This window comes from Ursus americanus, chromosome 28, assembly GCF_024610735.1.
Source record: "Ursus americanus isolate L20-20 chromosome 28, mUrsAme1.1.p, whole genome shotgun sequence".
Classification (NCBI taxonomy): domain Eukaryota; kingdom Metazoa; phylum Chordata; class Mammalia; order Carnivora; family Ursidae; genus Ursus; species Ursus americanus.
In genome coordinates this window covers 34,741,469-34,760,373 of record NC_142154.1, presented here as the reverse complement: position 1 = coordinate 34,760,373, position 18,905 = coordinate 34,741,469, and the positions used below count along the sequence as shown (strand labels likewise).

Sequence of the window (18,905 nt, the reverse complement as noted above, 5' to 3'; positions counted from 1 at the left end):
AGAACAGGCGTTTTCTATTGTATATTCTTGCCTTTTGTAACATAAAGATGAGTTCTGCATCGTACATGGTACAGAGTGCCATTTCATTCTGGGACCTTTACATGTGACCTATCTGGAGATTTTAGGATCTTTATTCCTGGCGTGCTCAAACTTCAGGATGAAATGCCTTCGTATGGGTATTTTTCAGTCATTGTGCTAAGGTACTTGATGGCACAGTCTGGAGACCCACGTCCTTCACTTCTAGGAAATTGTCTTGTATTAATCCTTTAGTAATATTCTCCCTTTCATTTTCTGTTTTCTCTTGTTAGAGGACTGGACCTGTGCCTTTCCTTTTTTTTTTTTTTTTAATTAATTTTTTTTTTAGTAGGCTCCATGCCCGGCATAGAGCCCAGCATGGGGCTTGAACTCATGAGCCTGAGATCAAGAGTCAGATGCTTAACTGACTGAGCCACTCTGGCGCCCCTACATTTTTTTTTAAACCAGTTGATTATTGTCTTTTGCTCTTTGCGCTTGTGACTTCTTTTTTTTCTTATGTCATTTTGTTTCCTTTTAGGGAGGGAATATGGTAGGTGTTTGTGTTTGGTCATTGGTGGACATTGTAAACTCTGTGAAGTTCATAATATGAACTGTATTAATATATGATAACCATTCTTAAATAGTTGCCAATGTTGAATGAAGATTTATAATTTGAGTGATAATAGAAATTGTGTTCTTTTCTGAGAGAAAGCTAGGTTGCTTTAAAGAAAATGTGTATACAAAATAATATGTATAGCTTTGAGGAACATACAACTTATAGATGACTAATAAAACATCAAACTTAATAGAGTATTCCAAAACTTTGAGGCCTTTTTTGGTGCACTCATCCTATTTCTTCCCTAGTTCCTTTTACGTAATTTGTATTAATAAATTGCTTTTAAAATCAAAACTGGTGATGATGTATTAGTTTTGTATATTATTTACTTGTAAAGTTGTTTTGAAGCTGTTGCTTCTAATTAAACCATCTGATTATATCATAGTCTTACAAATTTTCCAAATTTGATAACAGTATTCTTTGAAGAGGAGGTTTCCATAGGTGGAGAGGAAAGTTTTGGAGACCTCATTTTGAAAACATGCATAACTGTGGTAAATATATATATGCCCATAGAATCTAGCAGTTATGCCTAATCATGTTTGGGGAAGACAAAGGGACTTAAGTTAATTGCCACAGTGATTGACATTTGGTTAAATCTTGAAAAGTGCTTAGATTTATATGTGTTCATCCTGTAATCCATGAGAAAGTTGAATTTAAATGGTGAGAAAAGTCTAGCTTTTTGCGGAAGCATAAACCATGAAAGTTTGTGTTACATTTAATATGTTTTTTCCATTATTTTGTTTGATATGTTTAAAAAAGTTTCATATAAAGTAAACAATTATTCCTTTACTGGGCTATATACATTCTGTGCTAAACCTTGAAAACAAATAAGTACTCTCCCCTTTCCTTTCCTTTTCCCTGTTTCAGGTTTGGCCTTTCATATCCCAGTTGCTTAAGGCAAGGATCTCATTCCATCAATAAAAATGAGAGCTGGTTTACGTGCCAGATACTGTATTAGATGCTCAGTTGTTATTTGGGAGGGAAATAGATTTGATTCTTGGCCCTTGTGAAACTTGTATTCTAGTATTCCAGTTAAGTACATGAAATATAGCTTGCTTCTCTTGCACTTTTCTATATCTGAATTTTTATAAAGAAAACATTTTTATAATTAGCAAAAAATGCTGTTTTTAAATTTTGGAAGTTTTTTTAAGTTTATTTATTTTAGAGAGAAAGAGAGAGAGTGCTTGAACGCAGGAGGATTGGGAGGGGCAGCAGGAGAGGGAGAGAAGCAAACTCTGTGGAGCCAGATATGAGAACCATCCCAAGACCCTGAGATCATGACTTGAGCTCCCAAGATTATGACCTGAGCCAAAACCAAGAGTCAGAGGCTCAGCCGACTGAGCCACCTAGGCACCCTGGAAGTGTTTTTTAATTTTTTAAAAATAACAGATAATAATTTTGAATGCTTCGGTATAGAAAATTGAAAAGTCATTTGCTTTATGTATGCTTATTAAAGGTAGTTTTTGGAGGAAAGAGATGTGGGAGGAGCAAGGAAAAGATTGAGGTAGTTATCGTGGGAAGTTCAATTGCTGACTTACTGGAAAATTTAGTGGGATGCCTGTGCCCATTGAAGTTGACGATTATGGTTGTATAGTAACATCTGTTTGTGCGCTTGCATTCTTCTGCCTGTGTTGTGAAGTTGGAACCAGTTGAGTGTGCCAGGCATAGAGGGGGAAGGGAAATTTTCAAGGAAAGTTTAATGATGGACCATGGAATCTCTCTAAGCTGGATATAAGGGGGCAGATGGATAGAGTGATAACATCAATGAATTGGAGGTATTTACGAGGTTGAATTGTTGCAGTGGAGGTATGTAAGCAAGAATAGGAGGTGGTAGTTGGAGGAGTCAGTGTTTGAATTAGTGATTTTAGAAGTGGCACAGGTTTTGGTAGAAAGGTCCACGGTATGGCTACGGGAGTGAGTGGCTCAGGGTGGAGTGGCTCAGGGTGGAGAGTAATGATAAAAAATTAAGAAATACAGCCAAGTATTGGGTTGGAGTTTGGATAGTTGAGGCAGGTGCTAAAACCTTCAGTGAATGACAGGGATATTACTGTTCTAGAGCTGCACTGTCCAATATGGTAGCCACTAGTCATATGTAGCTACTGAGCATTTGGAATGTGGCTGGTCTGAATTGAGGTGTGCTGGAAGTGCACATATATAATGGATTTTGAGGACATGGTGTGAAAAGGGGGATGAAAATATCATTAATAATTTTATATTGATTATATGTTGGAAAGATAAATTTTGGATATGGGGTTAAGTAAAATATATTATTGATTTTACCTGTTTCTTTTGCTTTTTAAAAGTATAGTTAGGGGGTGCCTGGGTGGCTCAGTCAGTTAAGCGTCTGCCTTCAGCTCAGGTCATCCAGCTCCCTGCCCAGCAGAGTCCACTTCTCCCTCTCTCTGCTCATGCTGTCTCTCTCTGTCTCTCTCAAATAAGTAAATAAAATCTTAAAGAAAATGAAAGTATAGTTAGTAGAAAATTTAAAATTACATGTGTAGCTTGAATTTGGAGCTTATATTATCTTTCTTTTGGGCAGTGGTTTTCTAGAAATAATATGACTAGTAAGTAGTATGAGGATTAGAAGGGAAGACATCTGTAGGGGTCTTTGTAGAACCCAGTATAAGAATCCTTTGGGGGTGTGTGTGTGGAGATTTTCCTTGGTTCTCTGATGCTTTCTATTCAGCTGTTTTTTGTGCTTAGAGTTCCCTTCTATTCAGCCTCGCCACGCCTACCTAGACTCCCTTTGCCCCATACATGACCTCAAGGAGTTAGTCTTATTCATGTGGAGAGAAATGTCTAGAACAACTATAATGGAAAGCAACATAAAAGAGTAACCATATGAATAGTTAACAATGTATTCATAAGAGGAAGAGATCGCTTCTGGTTAAGCTTATTTCAGACTGGGCCTTAAAGGAGAAGACTTTTGATAGTTGATCATAGGAAGGTTATTTCAGGCAGAGGGAACAACACGAACAAAGGTAATATGGAGAAAAAACACCGAGGTGTATTTTTATGGAACACTCAGTAGATTCATGTGTGGAGATACACATAGGAGAGTAATGCAAATTCTGGGAGGTTGGGGATAGATTGTTATCAGAACTTTTCACATTGAAATTATGAGTCTGAAACTGTAGTAAGTTTTATAAAGGAAAAGGACAGAATTCTATAAGTATGTGTAACAAGGAGACGTAACCTGGTTTGGATCCTCAAGGAAGTCTTCCCTGTTTCTGAGCCTTCTGAACTACAGAATCCTTCCACATACAAGTCTTGTCACATCTTTCTTAATGTTATGCCTTTCTTTCCTTCCCAGCTACCACCCTTATTATTTCATTCTCATAGTATCAGTTTGGTGTTAATCAGCAACCTCTAAATTAGTCTCCTATCTTAATTTCCCCTTTCAGTTCACTTACTCTTCAGTCACATTGGCTTTTTGATTGTATGTCAGTTTCTTCCCCACCCCCTCCATTTCCTGCAATTTGAACAGTTTTTATAACTTCTCATTCTTTGTAGGATTAAGAACAAAATTCTTTAACTTAGCCATCCAAGTCAAGTAATCTGTTGTTTGGATTCCAGTAACATACTGCCTGGGCATTGGGCAGAATTATATAATATCTTTATTTTAGGGAGGTAATGTGTGTATGTCTAATAGGTTTGCACTACCAGTATGGTTCATAATAATTAAGACAGTTGTCAGACCATCATTACTCACATTTATTGACAACAAACCAGACATAATCTGTATAGACAGTTTATAGTGGAACAGACCAGTAAACAGGACTTCTCTACAGATAGCATAAGGGCTGTGGATCATATGGGACGGTAAATTTACTAATGTTGTGGGTGGACTGAAGAAAGTATCCCAAAGGTGATGACATCTAATTTGACACCTGAATGAGTTGAAGTTAGCTAGAAAAAGGTTGGGATGAGAGAGGGAGAAGAATTACTTCATGTATATACATACATTACAGAACATACATATACACACAAGTCCCAGATGATGGAGAGCTGGTTAAGGGGATTAGTGGCAATGGCTGAGATTGGATCATGAAATATATTTTGGGCCATGCTAGGAAGTTTGTCCTCTATCCTGAGTGCAGTAGGGATAATCATTGCAAGGGTTAAGCATGAGAATGACATGACCAGACTTACATTTTAGGAGGATTACTAGTGTGGAGAATGACTTGGAGGAGATAATATCATAGATGGGGAGAACAGAGATAGTGGTAGTCTGAATTAAAGTGGTAAATAGGGCTCTTCGGGGAACAGCATCCTTGGGCATTCAGAATCGTCCAGCATTTGACATACTGTCGCAGGCTGTCTGTCCTACAGTATAGCCTCTAACAAAACTAAGCTGTCCTGAACCCCTGGTAATAGAATTGTTTACCTTTCTAGCACCAAAATTCTCATTAGGGTATGCCCAGGTCGACTTCGAGGAGTTCATGCTATGAGACCTAAAATCCTTATAAGGTTGTCTAAAACAAAAAAACAGGGGTACCTGGTTAGCTCAGTCGGTTAAGCATCTGCCTTCGGCTCAGGTCATGATCCCAGGGTCCTGGGATTGAGTCCCACATGGTGGGGGGGGAGGGGGGGTCTCTGCTCAGCAGGGAGCCTGCTTCTCCCTCTCCCTCTGCCTGCCACTCTGCCTACTTGTGATCCCCCCCGTCAAATAAATAAACAAAATTTTTAAAAAGAAATAAAAATAAAGCAAAAAAACCGTCAGCAGGGCCTTTGCTGGGTCTGTGTGTGCAAAGTGTGTCTGCAACACGATCAAGTGGGCTTTCCTTATGGAGGAGTAGAAAATCATTGTGAAAGTGTTGACAACACAAGCTCAGAGTCAGAAAGCCAAATTGAAAAACAAAAAACTAAGCTTTTTTTTGAGAAATAAAAAAGTCAAAAGGCAAAAGCAACAAAAAAATAAAGTGGTAGACATTTTAAGGCAGTAGGATTGATATGACTTGGTAAATAGACATGAATGAAGGAGAGGTTGTTGTAGAAGTTTCTGGCTTGGACAGCTGGTTAGGTGGGTGGAAGGTTTGAGAGAAATTTGATGTATTAGGTTTGGACATGTTGAGTTGAATATGTGTGGGACATAGAAGAAGTGGATTTGGGAATTAACAACTTAAAGATGGCATTTCGAAGTCATGAGATGGATGAGGTCATGCAGAAAGGCTGGTCTGAGTGAAAGTAGGGTCAAGAATGGAGAGGAAATCTCACAGTTAAGACCTGGAATAATTTTTTAAAATATCTTTTAAAACTTTAAACAACTTTTATGGACTACTTTAATATTTGTAAGATACTGTCTTTCCTTACAATTTGATATAATGGACTCTTTAAAATTTTGCAATTACAGATACCTTTCACTGTCTAGATCTGTTTGGTTGTGAGTTCAGTTAGCAAGAATTTATTAGTCCAGAATACTTTGAAAATAATGTAAGATTGCTAGTGGAGAACTCTTTAAGAAATTTGGGAAAAGGGTTTGAGATTAATCATCATCTACATAGCATTTTAACTGCATGCAGTGACATGGCCATGTTAATTTGACGGTTAGTCAAGGTAGTTCACATGTTTTATAACTCATATTTAGTTTTGGAGTATTAATTCTATGACTAGATAATTTATCGTCCATACTGGGATGGATGGCACTTTTAACAGTGGAAGGGGGAAGCTTTTAATAATTTTGCTAGAACAACAAGCATAAAATGGAACTCCTGGACAACTTGAAGATATTGTAATTTGTTCTAGATTTCTTCTTTTGTGAAGTGCTAAGAAATGAGATGATAGTAGATTAAATAATGATAATAAAGAAGGTTTTGTGGCTAAGTAAATTTGCAGAATGTTAAATGCAGATTAACATTTCTGTTGGACTTATTTAATGTGTTCAAATATGACTTGGGAAAGGAGGACATGGTGGGGAATTATAGAATCTTGAATTTCTTGAACTTGTTTTGCCATAGAACCCTATTTTTCTGACTATCCATTAACACTATGAACCTAGTTTGGAAAATGCTGATTTAGAGTATCCTGTTATTTAAATTAAAGCTCTTTAACGTGAAGCCCAATCTTAGTTACAAGCTTTATTTTGGAATTTTGATTGGTGATGTCTAGGCAGCTAACTGTATTAAAATAAGTACATTTTGGGGTGCCTCAGTTGGTTGAGTGTCCTACTCTTGATTTCACCTCTGGTCATGATCTCAGGGTTGTGAGATTGAGCCCTGTGTCAGGCTCTGCACCAGATGTGGGACCTGCTTAAGATTCTCTCTCTGCCTCCCCCCTCCTGAACCTTAGGCAGACTCTCACTATGAGACCTGAACAGCATTTTCCTGCAGCCTATTTTTTCTTTTTAATATTTCTTTGTAGTTTTTGAGAAATCATTCCCGGGGCTTTTATTTTTTATTTTTTAAAAGTTAATTAATTTATTTAAATGATCTCTACACCCACTGTGGGGCTCGAACTCATGAACCCAAGATCAGAGCCACATGCTCCTCTGACTGAGCCAGCCAGGCATCCCATTCCCAAGGCCTTTTCTTTTCTTTCTTTCTTTTTTTTTTTAAAGATTTTATTTGTTTATTTGAGAGAGAGAGAGAAGGAGGGGGTAGGGGCAGAGGGAGAGGGAGAAGCAAACTCCCCACTGAGGAGGAAGCTGGATGCTGGCTTGATCCCAGGGCTGGCTTGATCCCAGGACGCAGGGATCATGACCAGAGCCAAAGGTAGATGCTTAACCCCCAGGCACCACTCCACCCCCCAAGGCTTTTAGAAAATTTGTGTACGTCTTTCTAAGCTTATTTTTCTCTGAAAAGCAAGTCTGTAAATCAGGATTGAAATTTGATAGCTTCAATTATTTTTCTTGGGCACCCTGGACAGGGTGTATTGAACAATAACCTTAAGACTGGGGAATATTGGGGGAAAATAGTCATCTGCATCCTAAGTAGTTGAGCAATGGTATTTGTAACCTTAAACTTTTTTGTTATCTGAAGGGGGGAATCTCTTATGATGTGCCACAGGGCTCTGTAGTCTTGACCGTGTTATACCCAAGTTTTAAGGATGACCTATATGAATATTTCTGATTTTGTAGGTGGCCCTGGGAAGAATATGTTAGGTGACAGAATCAAGGGGAGTTAGTTCATCATCATCTCCTGGGCACTTACCAAGTGTCATGTACTATACTTAGCATAGGTGATACGGAGGTAAGTGCTTGTCCTTGAAAAGCTCAAAGTCTAGGGGAGGACATAGACCAGAAAACCAACAATTTATAATAGTGTATATGTGCTGCAATAGAGGGTGGAGAGTGCAGTTCTTTAGAGGGGTTTTGAAAGGCTAGAATGATGAACTGGAAGAAAAAGTGAAGTTTAACAGAACCTGATATAAAGTTCTACTTTTAAATTTTAAAAAAATTGTATTAAAGCGTGAGGAGGTTTAACCTAAAAGCAGTTCATAAAAAAAAAAAAAAAAAAACCACAAAGGTTTTAGTTAACTTCCAGCTTAGTATGAGCAACTGTATGATGTGGATGCAACTCCCCCTCATTGCTGAAACAAAAACATAACACATACCACATCCTTCCCCTTGCACAGGTAGAACAAACCAATTAGCCTAAACTGCGAATGCCTTACTTGGTTATGTTGGTAGAAATACTGTGTTCATAATAAGAGAGGTGGTAATACTGTATTCAAGATTAGGCCTGTTATCTGGATTATTTCAGTCACTCTGGGTGTAGTGGACTGCTAAATGCTCCAGAGAACAGCGATCAGGGTGGGAAGGGGTTTAGAAACCAAGCCTGTTGAAGGAAAAGAGCCCTCTTAACACATTTAAAAAAATAGACTCTGGAACACCAGTAGGACAAAATTTTAGAACCATTGGGTGGAGTTAAAGGAAAGTTTGATTCATAGAGCTTTTCAGTAAGGTAGGTCACTTTAAGATGAGGTTGTGAAGTCTTAGAAGACTGTTTGAGCAGAGGCTGGGAGACCATCAACTAAGGAGGTTACAGTAAAAAACTTCATGTACTAGATGGAAAGTTGGACAAGAAGATTGCCAGTTTTATTTGATGTTGTGATTCTCCTATTTCCCAAAACCATCATTTTCCAATTATCTAATAGTGTCTATCATTGTAAGTACTCCGCAGCATTGTGTGGACTTTGGCATCTGACTTTTGAGTTGGGCTGCATTACTTACTAGCTCTTGTGTGGGTTACACCTGTTACTCTGAAATAGTTCCCTTGATAATTTCCCTCTAGGGCTTCACCTTAATCTCTTTTCTGGGACTCAGAAAGCTATGATTTAGAGACTTTTTGTTTAGTTCTAGAATGCATTCCCCCCCTCACTTTTTGTTTTGTTTATACGTGTCTTTTCTTCCTTTTAAGCTTCCTAACTTTGTCTCAGAGTATACTGTTTCTTTCATAGCTCCTTGTCTTGTCTGAAACTTAAATTAGATGAGATGGTATCTTCCAGTTGCATATGCAGTGTTTTGCTTGTTTTTGGTTGGGAGAGTTTGGAAGAGAATCCTCAATCTTTTATAATTTGATAGGATTAAAATTTCTTCAAGCCCTACTTATTATTTTTAAATGCTAGATTTTATTTGAAAAGTGAATGGTAATTGCTCTCATGATCATGTACAATACTAATTGTGAAAAGAGGCACCTGTAGCTAGAATATTCCATGTGATCGGCAGTTTTTCTTTTCAGTATTTCTTGGTCCTGTCTCCTCCTCTGTGTTGACTGTCATATTTCCTTCTTCCCTTATATGTAGATAAATAATTCTTGTTGCCATATATTTTAGCTAGAAATCTTATTTCTTAATCTTTTTTGTTTCATCTGTCCTACAGGTGACTACTTGGATAGCCTTAAACACTATTTTTATCACATTTTTCACTGCCCCCCAATATGCTTGTTTATTCTGTGTAGTCTAAATTCCTTATGTCATTTAGTGCCCCCTGCCCCAGTGTAATACATATTCTGCTCTGCCTGAGATTTGTGATAAGACACCTCTCTTGGTTAGTGTTTATGAGCTTAGGCTCTGAAGTCAGGTCGGGTTTGAGCTCTGTCTCCATCACTTACTTAGTGTTCGACTTCAGGTTTAGCATCAGTTTTTTTATCCATGCAGCGGGAATAATGACAGTGGTCTGTCTCTCGGGTTCATGTGAGGGTTAAATAAGTTGATCATGTTTACTGTAATTAGTACATGGTTGGCATATGGTAAGCATGTAACATGTATTAGGTTTATCGTTGTTTCTATTCTGTCGGCCCAGGTAAATGACACTTAAAATTTTGATTGAAAACATTACTAACCTAGATTCACTGACTTTACAGATTGTTTATATTTCTTTAACTATGAAAGGGTAGAAGAATGAGAAGAAAGATTTCATTTAATAGAGTTATAACATTAAAGAATTTTGAAATTTTAAGGAGCCTTTGAGAACCTCTAGTTAATCTCTCATTTTCAGAATGAGAAAATAGACCCTGTGAAAGATGCGATTCAGTAAGTAAGTGGTCAGGCTGGTACTGGAATCCAAATTCTACATGTACTGGTACCATATTATACGTGTATCTAGCACATAGTAGGTGTTCAGTAACTCCTGAGAATTGAATTAATGTGTTGATTATGTATGTCTGTCTCTGAAGACTAGCTTATCTCTCTGTGTTCATTGTTTCCTGTATTCTCTTTTTCTTCATACTCATTTAGGGGCTGTGCATTGATCCAGAAAGCATTTATTGAGCATCTGTGTGCAGAACAGCTTTTTACTTAAATAAAAGTCATATTTTCCTATCTCTGCACCAGAAGTTTGGCAATGTGTTAGAATCTTACACTCTAAACTTTGTTTTTTATTAGAAAAAATATTTTATCCAAATTTTAAAATGTTCTGAGTTAGGTTTGTTATTTTTAATATCAAAGTTATCATCTGGAAGGAGCCTTTTGAAGGACATATCCATATGTTTCATGAAATGTGGTAGTACCTAAATGGGGATGATGTTTAAATCATCTGTCAGAAATTAAAGTCGTGGTACACTAATTTAACAGTACTCGGTTTATACTCTGCTTAGAGGGGAGTGCGATCTCCATGTTTTGTCATTACGTGCCACTAAATGCAGCCAGTGTGATGGAATAGGGACCAGGAGAAGTCAGAGGAGATCAACTAGGGGAGTGGGCTCTAGAGGTCACTTTTCAGTTATCTTACATTGAGAAATAAATAAAAAGATGCGAAATTGGGTCGAACAAGATTGTGGAGATAACCAACCTGATTTGCTTCTTTAATAGAAACTGTCTAACTAGGTTTTCTGGTTGAACTGGGCATTGTTGACAAATTACTAATCTAACAGCTGCTTATTAACGATTTCAAATGGAGAGGATTAGAAATGATGCAGAAATCATTTTCATTAGATGAAGCATGTGACTTTAAAAATAATAAAATATTTTTGTTGTACTGTACAGGCTTTAGTGTATGCAGTTATAGAATTTTTGATGATTGCTGTTGTGGATAGAAAGCAGAAGTATAAATGAAATATTATGACATTGTTAAATGCCTAATTTGTCTATGTTCAGAATTCATTTTGGTTTACTATTGGTTATAAATTGATACCAGATAAAGATTCATAATATAGAGTCTGCTTTATTATGACTAATCCTCTAAACTACTGCAGTGGGATGTGTGAATGAAAGTAATTAGTTGCTCAATAGGAAGTACCTAATCCTTAGTCACAATTTAGGTATGACCTTTAATAATGTAAGGTCATAACTGAAGAACAATAATACTGGCAGTTTTTATTTAATTGCAAAAAGCACTTTGTCTATAGTACTTGTTGATACTGCTTGAATATCGTCTGAATTTATCTTTCTCAGAATGTGGTTCCTGCCCCTGTGGTTGACATAGTTGTTCTCTTACACACACAGATTGTGTGTGTGTGTGTGTGTGTGTGTGTGTGTAAAATTTTATGTATTTGAAAAGGGGATTAAGTTGAAATGTCTTATTTTTGAATGGTGGAGACCTCCCCCTCCTTTCTCCTCATTATCCTGAGAACACTGGAAGCCAGTCATACTGCCAAAGCAGAACATTGGAGGATTCCTCTGTCAAAAGTGATTAGGTAAAAGGAAAAAAGGAATCCTCAAAACAGCCAAATTCCTGACTGATCATCCTAGAATGAAGTACCCCCAATCTGCTCACTCACACAGATCACTTGATCATGTTTTTAGTATCTTACTTTTAAATATAAATGTGCAGCCAGCAATCTCCTGTCATTTGAGGAAAACATCAGGCATGAAAGGCAGAGACCAAAGCAGATAGCAGAAAAGCACCCAGAGGTTACAGAGACCGTGCAGACAGCAGAAGAAAACAATAACAAAGCCAAATACCCAATTTATTTATATTGTCAGAGAGAAAACAAGATACTCCATTCGTGAAAACTAAAAGCAAGATGTAGGGGAAAAAAAAAAGGCATGTAACGAACCGAACAGAGCTCATGGGAATGAAAATTTTAATAGAAGCGCTAGAAGATCAAGTTGAGGAAATTTCTCAAAATAGAGCTAAATGCAAGAGATGTAAAATGCAAGGAAGGAGAATTGGATAATCAGTCTAAGAAGGCCAGTACCTAAATAATAGGCACACAAGTAAGAGACTAGAAAAAAAGATGAAGAAAGAAAACCTCCCAGAATGGAAGGACATGCATCTCTAAATTTAAAAGACAGCATTTACCAGTTCATACAATTAAAGCAAAAACAAAACCCCACAGAAAAACCAACCCAACCCCACGATGCAACACTGTAAAATTGCAGAGCATGTAGAAAGAAGCTTCTTTTTAAAAAAAAGATTTTATTTATTTATATGAGAGAGAGAGCATGCAAGCATGAGCAAAAGGAGAAGGAGAAGCAGACTCCCTGCAGAGCACAGAGCCTGATGCTCAGGGCTGGATTCCAGGACCCTGAGATCATGACCTGAGCCTTAGTCTGTTCACTGACTGAGCCACCCTGGCACCCCAAGAAGCTTCTATGTAAGCTTCCTTATGGGATATACAGGCGACTGTGAAGGATTGCAGATCAGGATGATGCCAGGCTTCTTAACAGCAGCACCGGAAGCCAGAAGACAATGAGGAAAGGCTGTTAAAATTCTGACAGAACATGCTTTCCTGTCTAGAATTCAAATATTGAGCCAAACTCAGTTATTAACTATGGGTAAATGAATATACTTTTGGACGATGCAAGGAATAAAAAACTAGCTTCCAGTTCCTTCTTAGGAAGCTAGTGGAGGAAATACTCTACTAAAAAGAGAAAACTAAGAGGCAAAAGTGAGATGGATGAAATGGGATCCAATATGGAAGAGGGGCGGGACATTATAAAGAATACGTTGAAGGGAAATTCTATGACCATAGTCATGTACCAGGTCTAAAGAGCAGGCAGTCCAGATTGGAACCTGATGGGGAGGGCTACAGAAGGCATGTATTCCGGAAAGAAATGAAAACAGTTTTACCTCTTGTATTTGAATATGTTGAAAGTTACACTTTTATCAGTTTGCAGATGAATTAGTAGTTACCTAGAAAACAAAGCAAATGCACAAATGGTGCAGTTATTAACTAAGAAAGCCAAGATTCTACATAAACGGAAGAGTAATCATGACATACTTTGGCTCATGTGTGAATATTATTTACAGCCATAGTAATGTAAACAACAATTGATTCAACCAGAAATTGTGATGAAAATATGGGGGTAGAGATGTCACAGAACTAAACCGTTATTGTTTATAGTAAGTCAATTTTTTCCTACAAGGAAAAAATTTAAGAACACATAGACCTGCTTTATAGAATATAGTGAAAAATGCCAAAAGAAATAGCCAAAAGGCTTGAAAGAGATTGCCTCAGGGATGTGAAAAGTGTGTGTGGGGGGGGCAAGGGACATCTGTTTTCTGGTCACACTATTTGACTTTTTAAACTGTGTGCATGTCTGCTTGATTAAAAAAATTAATTTTAAAAAGATGCCCCTCACAGAATGCTTTCTGTACAGCGTGTATATATCTCTCAGGCATTCTGAATTTCCTAGTTCTGACAACTCTTATCATTTGGGGATGTAGAGTCAGCAGAATGCTATTTGAGGAGGTAGTGATTTCTAGTAGTAGCAGTGGTTGATGTTATCCTTAGTTATAAATATTCATTTTGTTGTAGTGCTAACAAATGGAGATTTTTAAACACATGACAGATTAAAATATATTGCGTTTCAGCATCTCAGATGTAAGTGTTTAGTTTTCCTCTGTGTTGTCAACACCGCATTGTGAATTGACTGTTCCGTGCTTCTCTGAAGCTTTTCGGTTGAGTGATGCTTCAGATGTTTGTGTTTCCTGCCCCCCTTTTATTTAGTTTTTAAAAATATTGCATGCTTATTACAGTCCTTAAGTGTATGCAGCAGCTGCTCCAATAATAGCAGTGGATAGCACCCCATCTTTCACTAAACCTGATTTTAAGGTGCAATGGTTAATTTGAATCCAGATGCTTTTTTTTCTTATCTGAACCACCAGTTTTTTTAAAGCAAAATATTGAAGCTTGAAATGGAGATTGAAATGTTAAATCAGTTAGTCTTTCAAAAGGTTTTTCTCTTTCCTAATTGAAAGGCATGTGGTTTGTTTCCTTTAAAAGACAGTATTATAGTGTAAGAGCATAATATTTGCAGTAGTTGTATAATCAACAAATTTCTTAACCTGCCTAGTCCTCAGTTTTCCTGTCTGTAAAATGAGGACAATATCTGCCTCATAATTGTGATGATTAATTTCACATCCTGTAAAAACAAAAACAAAACTTATGTCATCAGCTTTTTTCTTTTGACCATTACACAAGAGATTTTATTTCATGTGGATTGCCAGTGTTCTTCCATCTAAGTAAAACAATAACACATCTGTGCTGCATTTAAATCCTTATACCCATAGAGTAAGGACAGAAAACTATCATCAGTGAAAAGCCTGTGATAATCACTGGATTCAGGTTTATTTGTGTTTGACCTAGGAGAATGTGGTTGAAGTGGGAAGACATTGTTCTCTTTCTAAAATTTATACTACTTTCTCTGTAAAATGAAGTACATTTGACCAGTGCTAACCTAAATTTATTTTTAACCGATCATCTTTGAAGCATAATTTCTGTTATTTCTGCAAAAGCAGAAGCTACTTATTAATATAGTACTTTTCAGTTGAAGTCCCAGTTCCTTTTCAAATAAGTAATAAAAATCTTTAAAACTATTTTGTACTCTTAGGACATTTTGGATAGTAGGGAGAAATTGATAGCTTGCTGACATTATAGTTAGTAATTATTTAATCTCCGATCATATCTAAAAAAGAGAAGCATTTATAGGATTTGGGGTAGGCTTTATTTTTAAGGCCCGTAGTATTTCTTTGTGCCTTCTATTGAGCATAAGAATTTGGGAGTTCATTTGCATTTGTATTGTAGTTATATGTATAATTTACCATTGTAGATTCTACCCCACCCTTTCTTCTGGTGTGACTTTCTTGTTTATTTCGTTCATTCATTCATTTATTTATTCATTGTCCAGGCATTTGTTGTGTTTCTACTGTTGTCAGGCCCTAGTGTTAGATGGTGAGAGTGACATTGAGTTGTGTCCTGGAGGACCTCAAACTGGTCGTGGAATCACTTATACAAATAGAAAATTATAAAAAAGCAAGACAAGTGCTAAATACAGATATGCAAAATGGCCAGTAAAAGTAATGAGGAAAAAAGTCATTAGTGTTGCCAGGTGTAATGGACTAAGGCTGGCAAAAGCTGGAATTTGAAGAAACAAACTATTTTTCAGGCCAGAGAAGTAGGGAAAGGGCTCAGATATGTTTGATAACCAGCTATATTGTATATAAAGATCTTTATACACTGTTTTCTTCCTATTTGATTTGTTACTTAATTGTGTTGCACTCTCTAAATAGCTTCCAGAGGATCGGCTGGGGTAGGGTGGCCTCTCAGGGAGCGGGAGTGAATTAGGAAAGGCAGTTTTATCTTTTCTGTATTGCTATTAGGTCTGAGGTGAGGGGATAAAACAGTTGGGGAGATAGCTGGTGGTAAGCTTACATGTGTCTTCTACCCTAACACCTCCCTGTCAGTGGTGGTCAAGTCAGGATTCTGCTGTTAATACCATATGGTCTTGGGTAAGCCATTTCTCCTCTCTGGATTCCATTTTCTTCCACTTTAAAATGAGAGGATTGGTATAGTTGGGCATTTCCTGTTGGTAGTCTCTTAGTAATTGAAGAAAAAGGAGAAACAGTGACCAAACACGTTTGGGAACAAAGCGTCAAAGTTAAATAGATCTCTTTATTACAACCTTCCACATTATGGCATGCGGATTGAATTCCTAGACTTTTTAGCCTGGCCTTGCCAGTGGAGTGAGTCAATATTATGTTTCCAGCTCTGTCCTTTTCCTAAAGGTTCAGTGAAAAGTGGGCTTTAGAATCATACATACCACACATAGATCTGAGTTTGTGTCCTGACTGCTGCTTAGTGGCCTTAGGTAAGCTATTTGACCTTTCTTTTTTTTTTTTTTTATAAAGATTTTATTTATTTATTTGACAGAGAGAGACAGCCAGCGAGAGAGGGAACACAAGCAGGGGGAGTGGGAGAGGAAGAAGCAGGCTCCCATCAGAGAAGCCTGATGTGGGGCTCGATCCCAGAACGCTGGGATCACGCCCTGAGCCAAAGGCAGATGCTTAACGACTGAGCCACCCAGGCGCCCCGATAGATAGTTTTTAAGTCCTACAAATTCCAGGGTCAGCATAGAATGTAATACCTGATAGTATGTTATTTATACCCTACTTGCATCTGGTGTTTGAGGTGGGGCATTTATGTGTTTCATATATAGTTATATACTTTTCCGCCAAGAAAACAAACGTTCTTGAGGGCTCATTATATTTTGCCATCCACGTAGCACTCAGCACTCTTCTGGAGACTCAGTAAGTGCTTGATGAATAGCTGACAATTGCATCAAAACAGTGGAATGAGGTGAGATGTGGTTCTGCCTGGTGTATACTTCATCTTACATCTTTCATAACCCTGGGTAGAAGTCAGTGAATTTATGAATATTAATTTTTAAATTTTTTGGTTACTTATTTTAAGTTGGAAATGACTAGAATTGATTGTAACTGAGCTGGCCTTTAAAGCAAACCATGAGGGGAAAGGGTTAGAATAAAGTGTTGTTAAATATTGTAAATTATACTATTGGAATACTAACATTTTACATTTTGTTTTGTCTCTAAGCAAATGGTTATGAGCCTTAGAGTTTCTGAACTCCAAGTACTGTTGGGCTACGCTGGGAGAAACAAGCACGGACGCAAACACGAACTTCTCACAAAAGCCCTGCATTTGCTAAAGGCTGGCTGCAGTCCTGCTGTACAAATGAAAATTAAAGAACTCTATAGGCGGAGGTTCCCCCAGAAAATCATGACGCCCGCGGACTTGTCCATCCCCAATGTCCATTCAAGTCCTATGCCAGCAACTTTGTCTCCATCTACCATTCCACAGCTCACTTATGATGGTCACCCTGCATCATCACCGTTACTCCCTGTTTCTCTTCTGGGACCTAAACATGAACTGGAACTCCCACATCTTACATCAGCTCTTCACCCAGTCCATCCGGATATAAAACTTCAAAAATTACCATTTTATGATTTACTGGATGAACTGATAAAACCCACCAGTCTAGGTAAGATTATCCTATAATGATTATTTGGTTACTTGGGGTGGGGGTGGGGAGATACATTTTCATTTTAGAGTTTCAGTTTGACCCAGTTTATTATTCATAATGAAATTTTCCTTTGCTAGTAGCATTCAGATTACAATAAGGATCTTTTAGTTTTAAACAAAATCAAATATATAAAAGCTATCTTTTAGGTAAAGAAAAAAAGTATAGTCAAGTTTCCAGTGATGGTTGCTGAGACAGTAAATATTAAAAAGTTTCCAAGAATATAAACTTTTAAAGTGTAATATTTTACATTGTTAATTAATATTTTACAATAACCCTTACAAATTAAAAAATTAAAACCTAATAATACTATGAGCCTTTGAATTCAGTTCTTAATTTTCAAGGGTTGATGACATCTAAAACAAATGACTGATTAGTTTTGATTATTTAAATGAGTAAATGGTTTTAATTATTATAAAAGGAGATTTGAGCTTTGTGTAGTATTTCAGTTTCAGCTGACTTTTTCAAATGGATATGTGTGCTTTGCAGGTGCACACATGATCATGGTTTTATAATGTGAATACTTGAAATTTTATTCACTGTGCTTTATCGTTTGATCAATGTCTGGCATATTAATAGAATTCAGTGTAGTAATCAACATGTAATTTCTCCAATACTACCTTACTTTATTTAACATAGACTAAAACTGTTGTGATTTCTGATACCTTTGTCATACTATATTTAAAATATCAGACGTCCAGGTGCTGGTTTGTTGTCATAAATTAGTGGTTGACAAGCTGTGGCCAGCAAGACAAATTTAGCCTCTGGTCTATTTTTTGTGGATCTAATAAGCTAACCGGTGTGTGTGTGTGTGTGTGTGTGTGTGTGTGTGTGTGTGTGTGTGTGGTTGTTTTTTTTTCTTTTTTAATATTCCCAGAGGGTTGTTAAAAAAATCAAAGACAAGAACAAAAAGAATAGTATGTAGCAGAGACCATGTTTGTCTGCAAAACCTAAAATATTTAGTCTGACCTTTGCAGAAAAAGTTTGCTGACCTTTGTCATAAATCAATAAACATTTCAGCTTGGGGGATTGGTTAGTGTTAAATTTTGAGAACATACTGAAATTCTTGGAAATGTTTGTTTTTAATTATATTTAACAGGATTTACCTGAATAAATTAAGCTTGTAGGAATCGTTTTCAAACAACATGAATTTTATATCACATTATTTTATTTTTAAAATTGCTATAACAAGGTAACCTGTCATTTGTGAAGAACCTATCGTATGGTTATAAAACTTACACATGCTCATTATAAAAAAAATGAAAGTGTCGAAGTCCCTTCCTCGTTAGTAGTTTGGTGTGTATGCGTATGTAAACAAGTTACATTTCTTGTTTTTCAAGAAGGAATCATGTTTTACGTTGTATTCTGTGATTTGCCTTTTTTTCTCCCTAATACCGATATCTCTCCTTGTCTTGTTTCACATTTTTAATTGAAGGCCATGTGAGCAGGTGTGTATACACACACACACACACAAACACACTCTAGCTCATTTCTTATTAAAAAACTATATACTATTCCATGATATAAGTCCTCTATTAAAAGACAAAATTTTCTGTTTTTTTGCAGCCAAAAACTG

At 36.9% G+C, this 18,905-nt stretch overlaps 1 protein-coding gene across 1 annotated transcript in view; it reads left to right on the top strand.

The window, feature by feature from the left end:
• Positions 1-18,905, top strand: part of PIAS1 (protein inhibitor of activated STAT 1) — a 118,006-nt gene that overhangs the window by 12,551 nt on the left and 86,550 nt on the right. Inside the window, exon 2 of the mRNA XM_045810734.2 lies at positions 16,846-17,290. Coding sequence (XP_045666690.2) covers positions 16,846-17,290 — 445 coding nt within the window. The remainder of the gene's footprint in view (positions 1-16,845; positions 17,291-18,905) is intronic.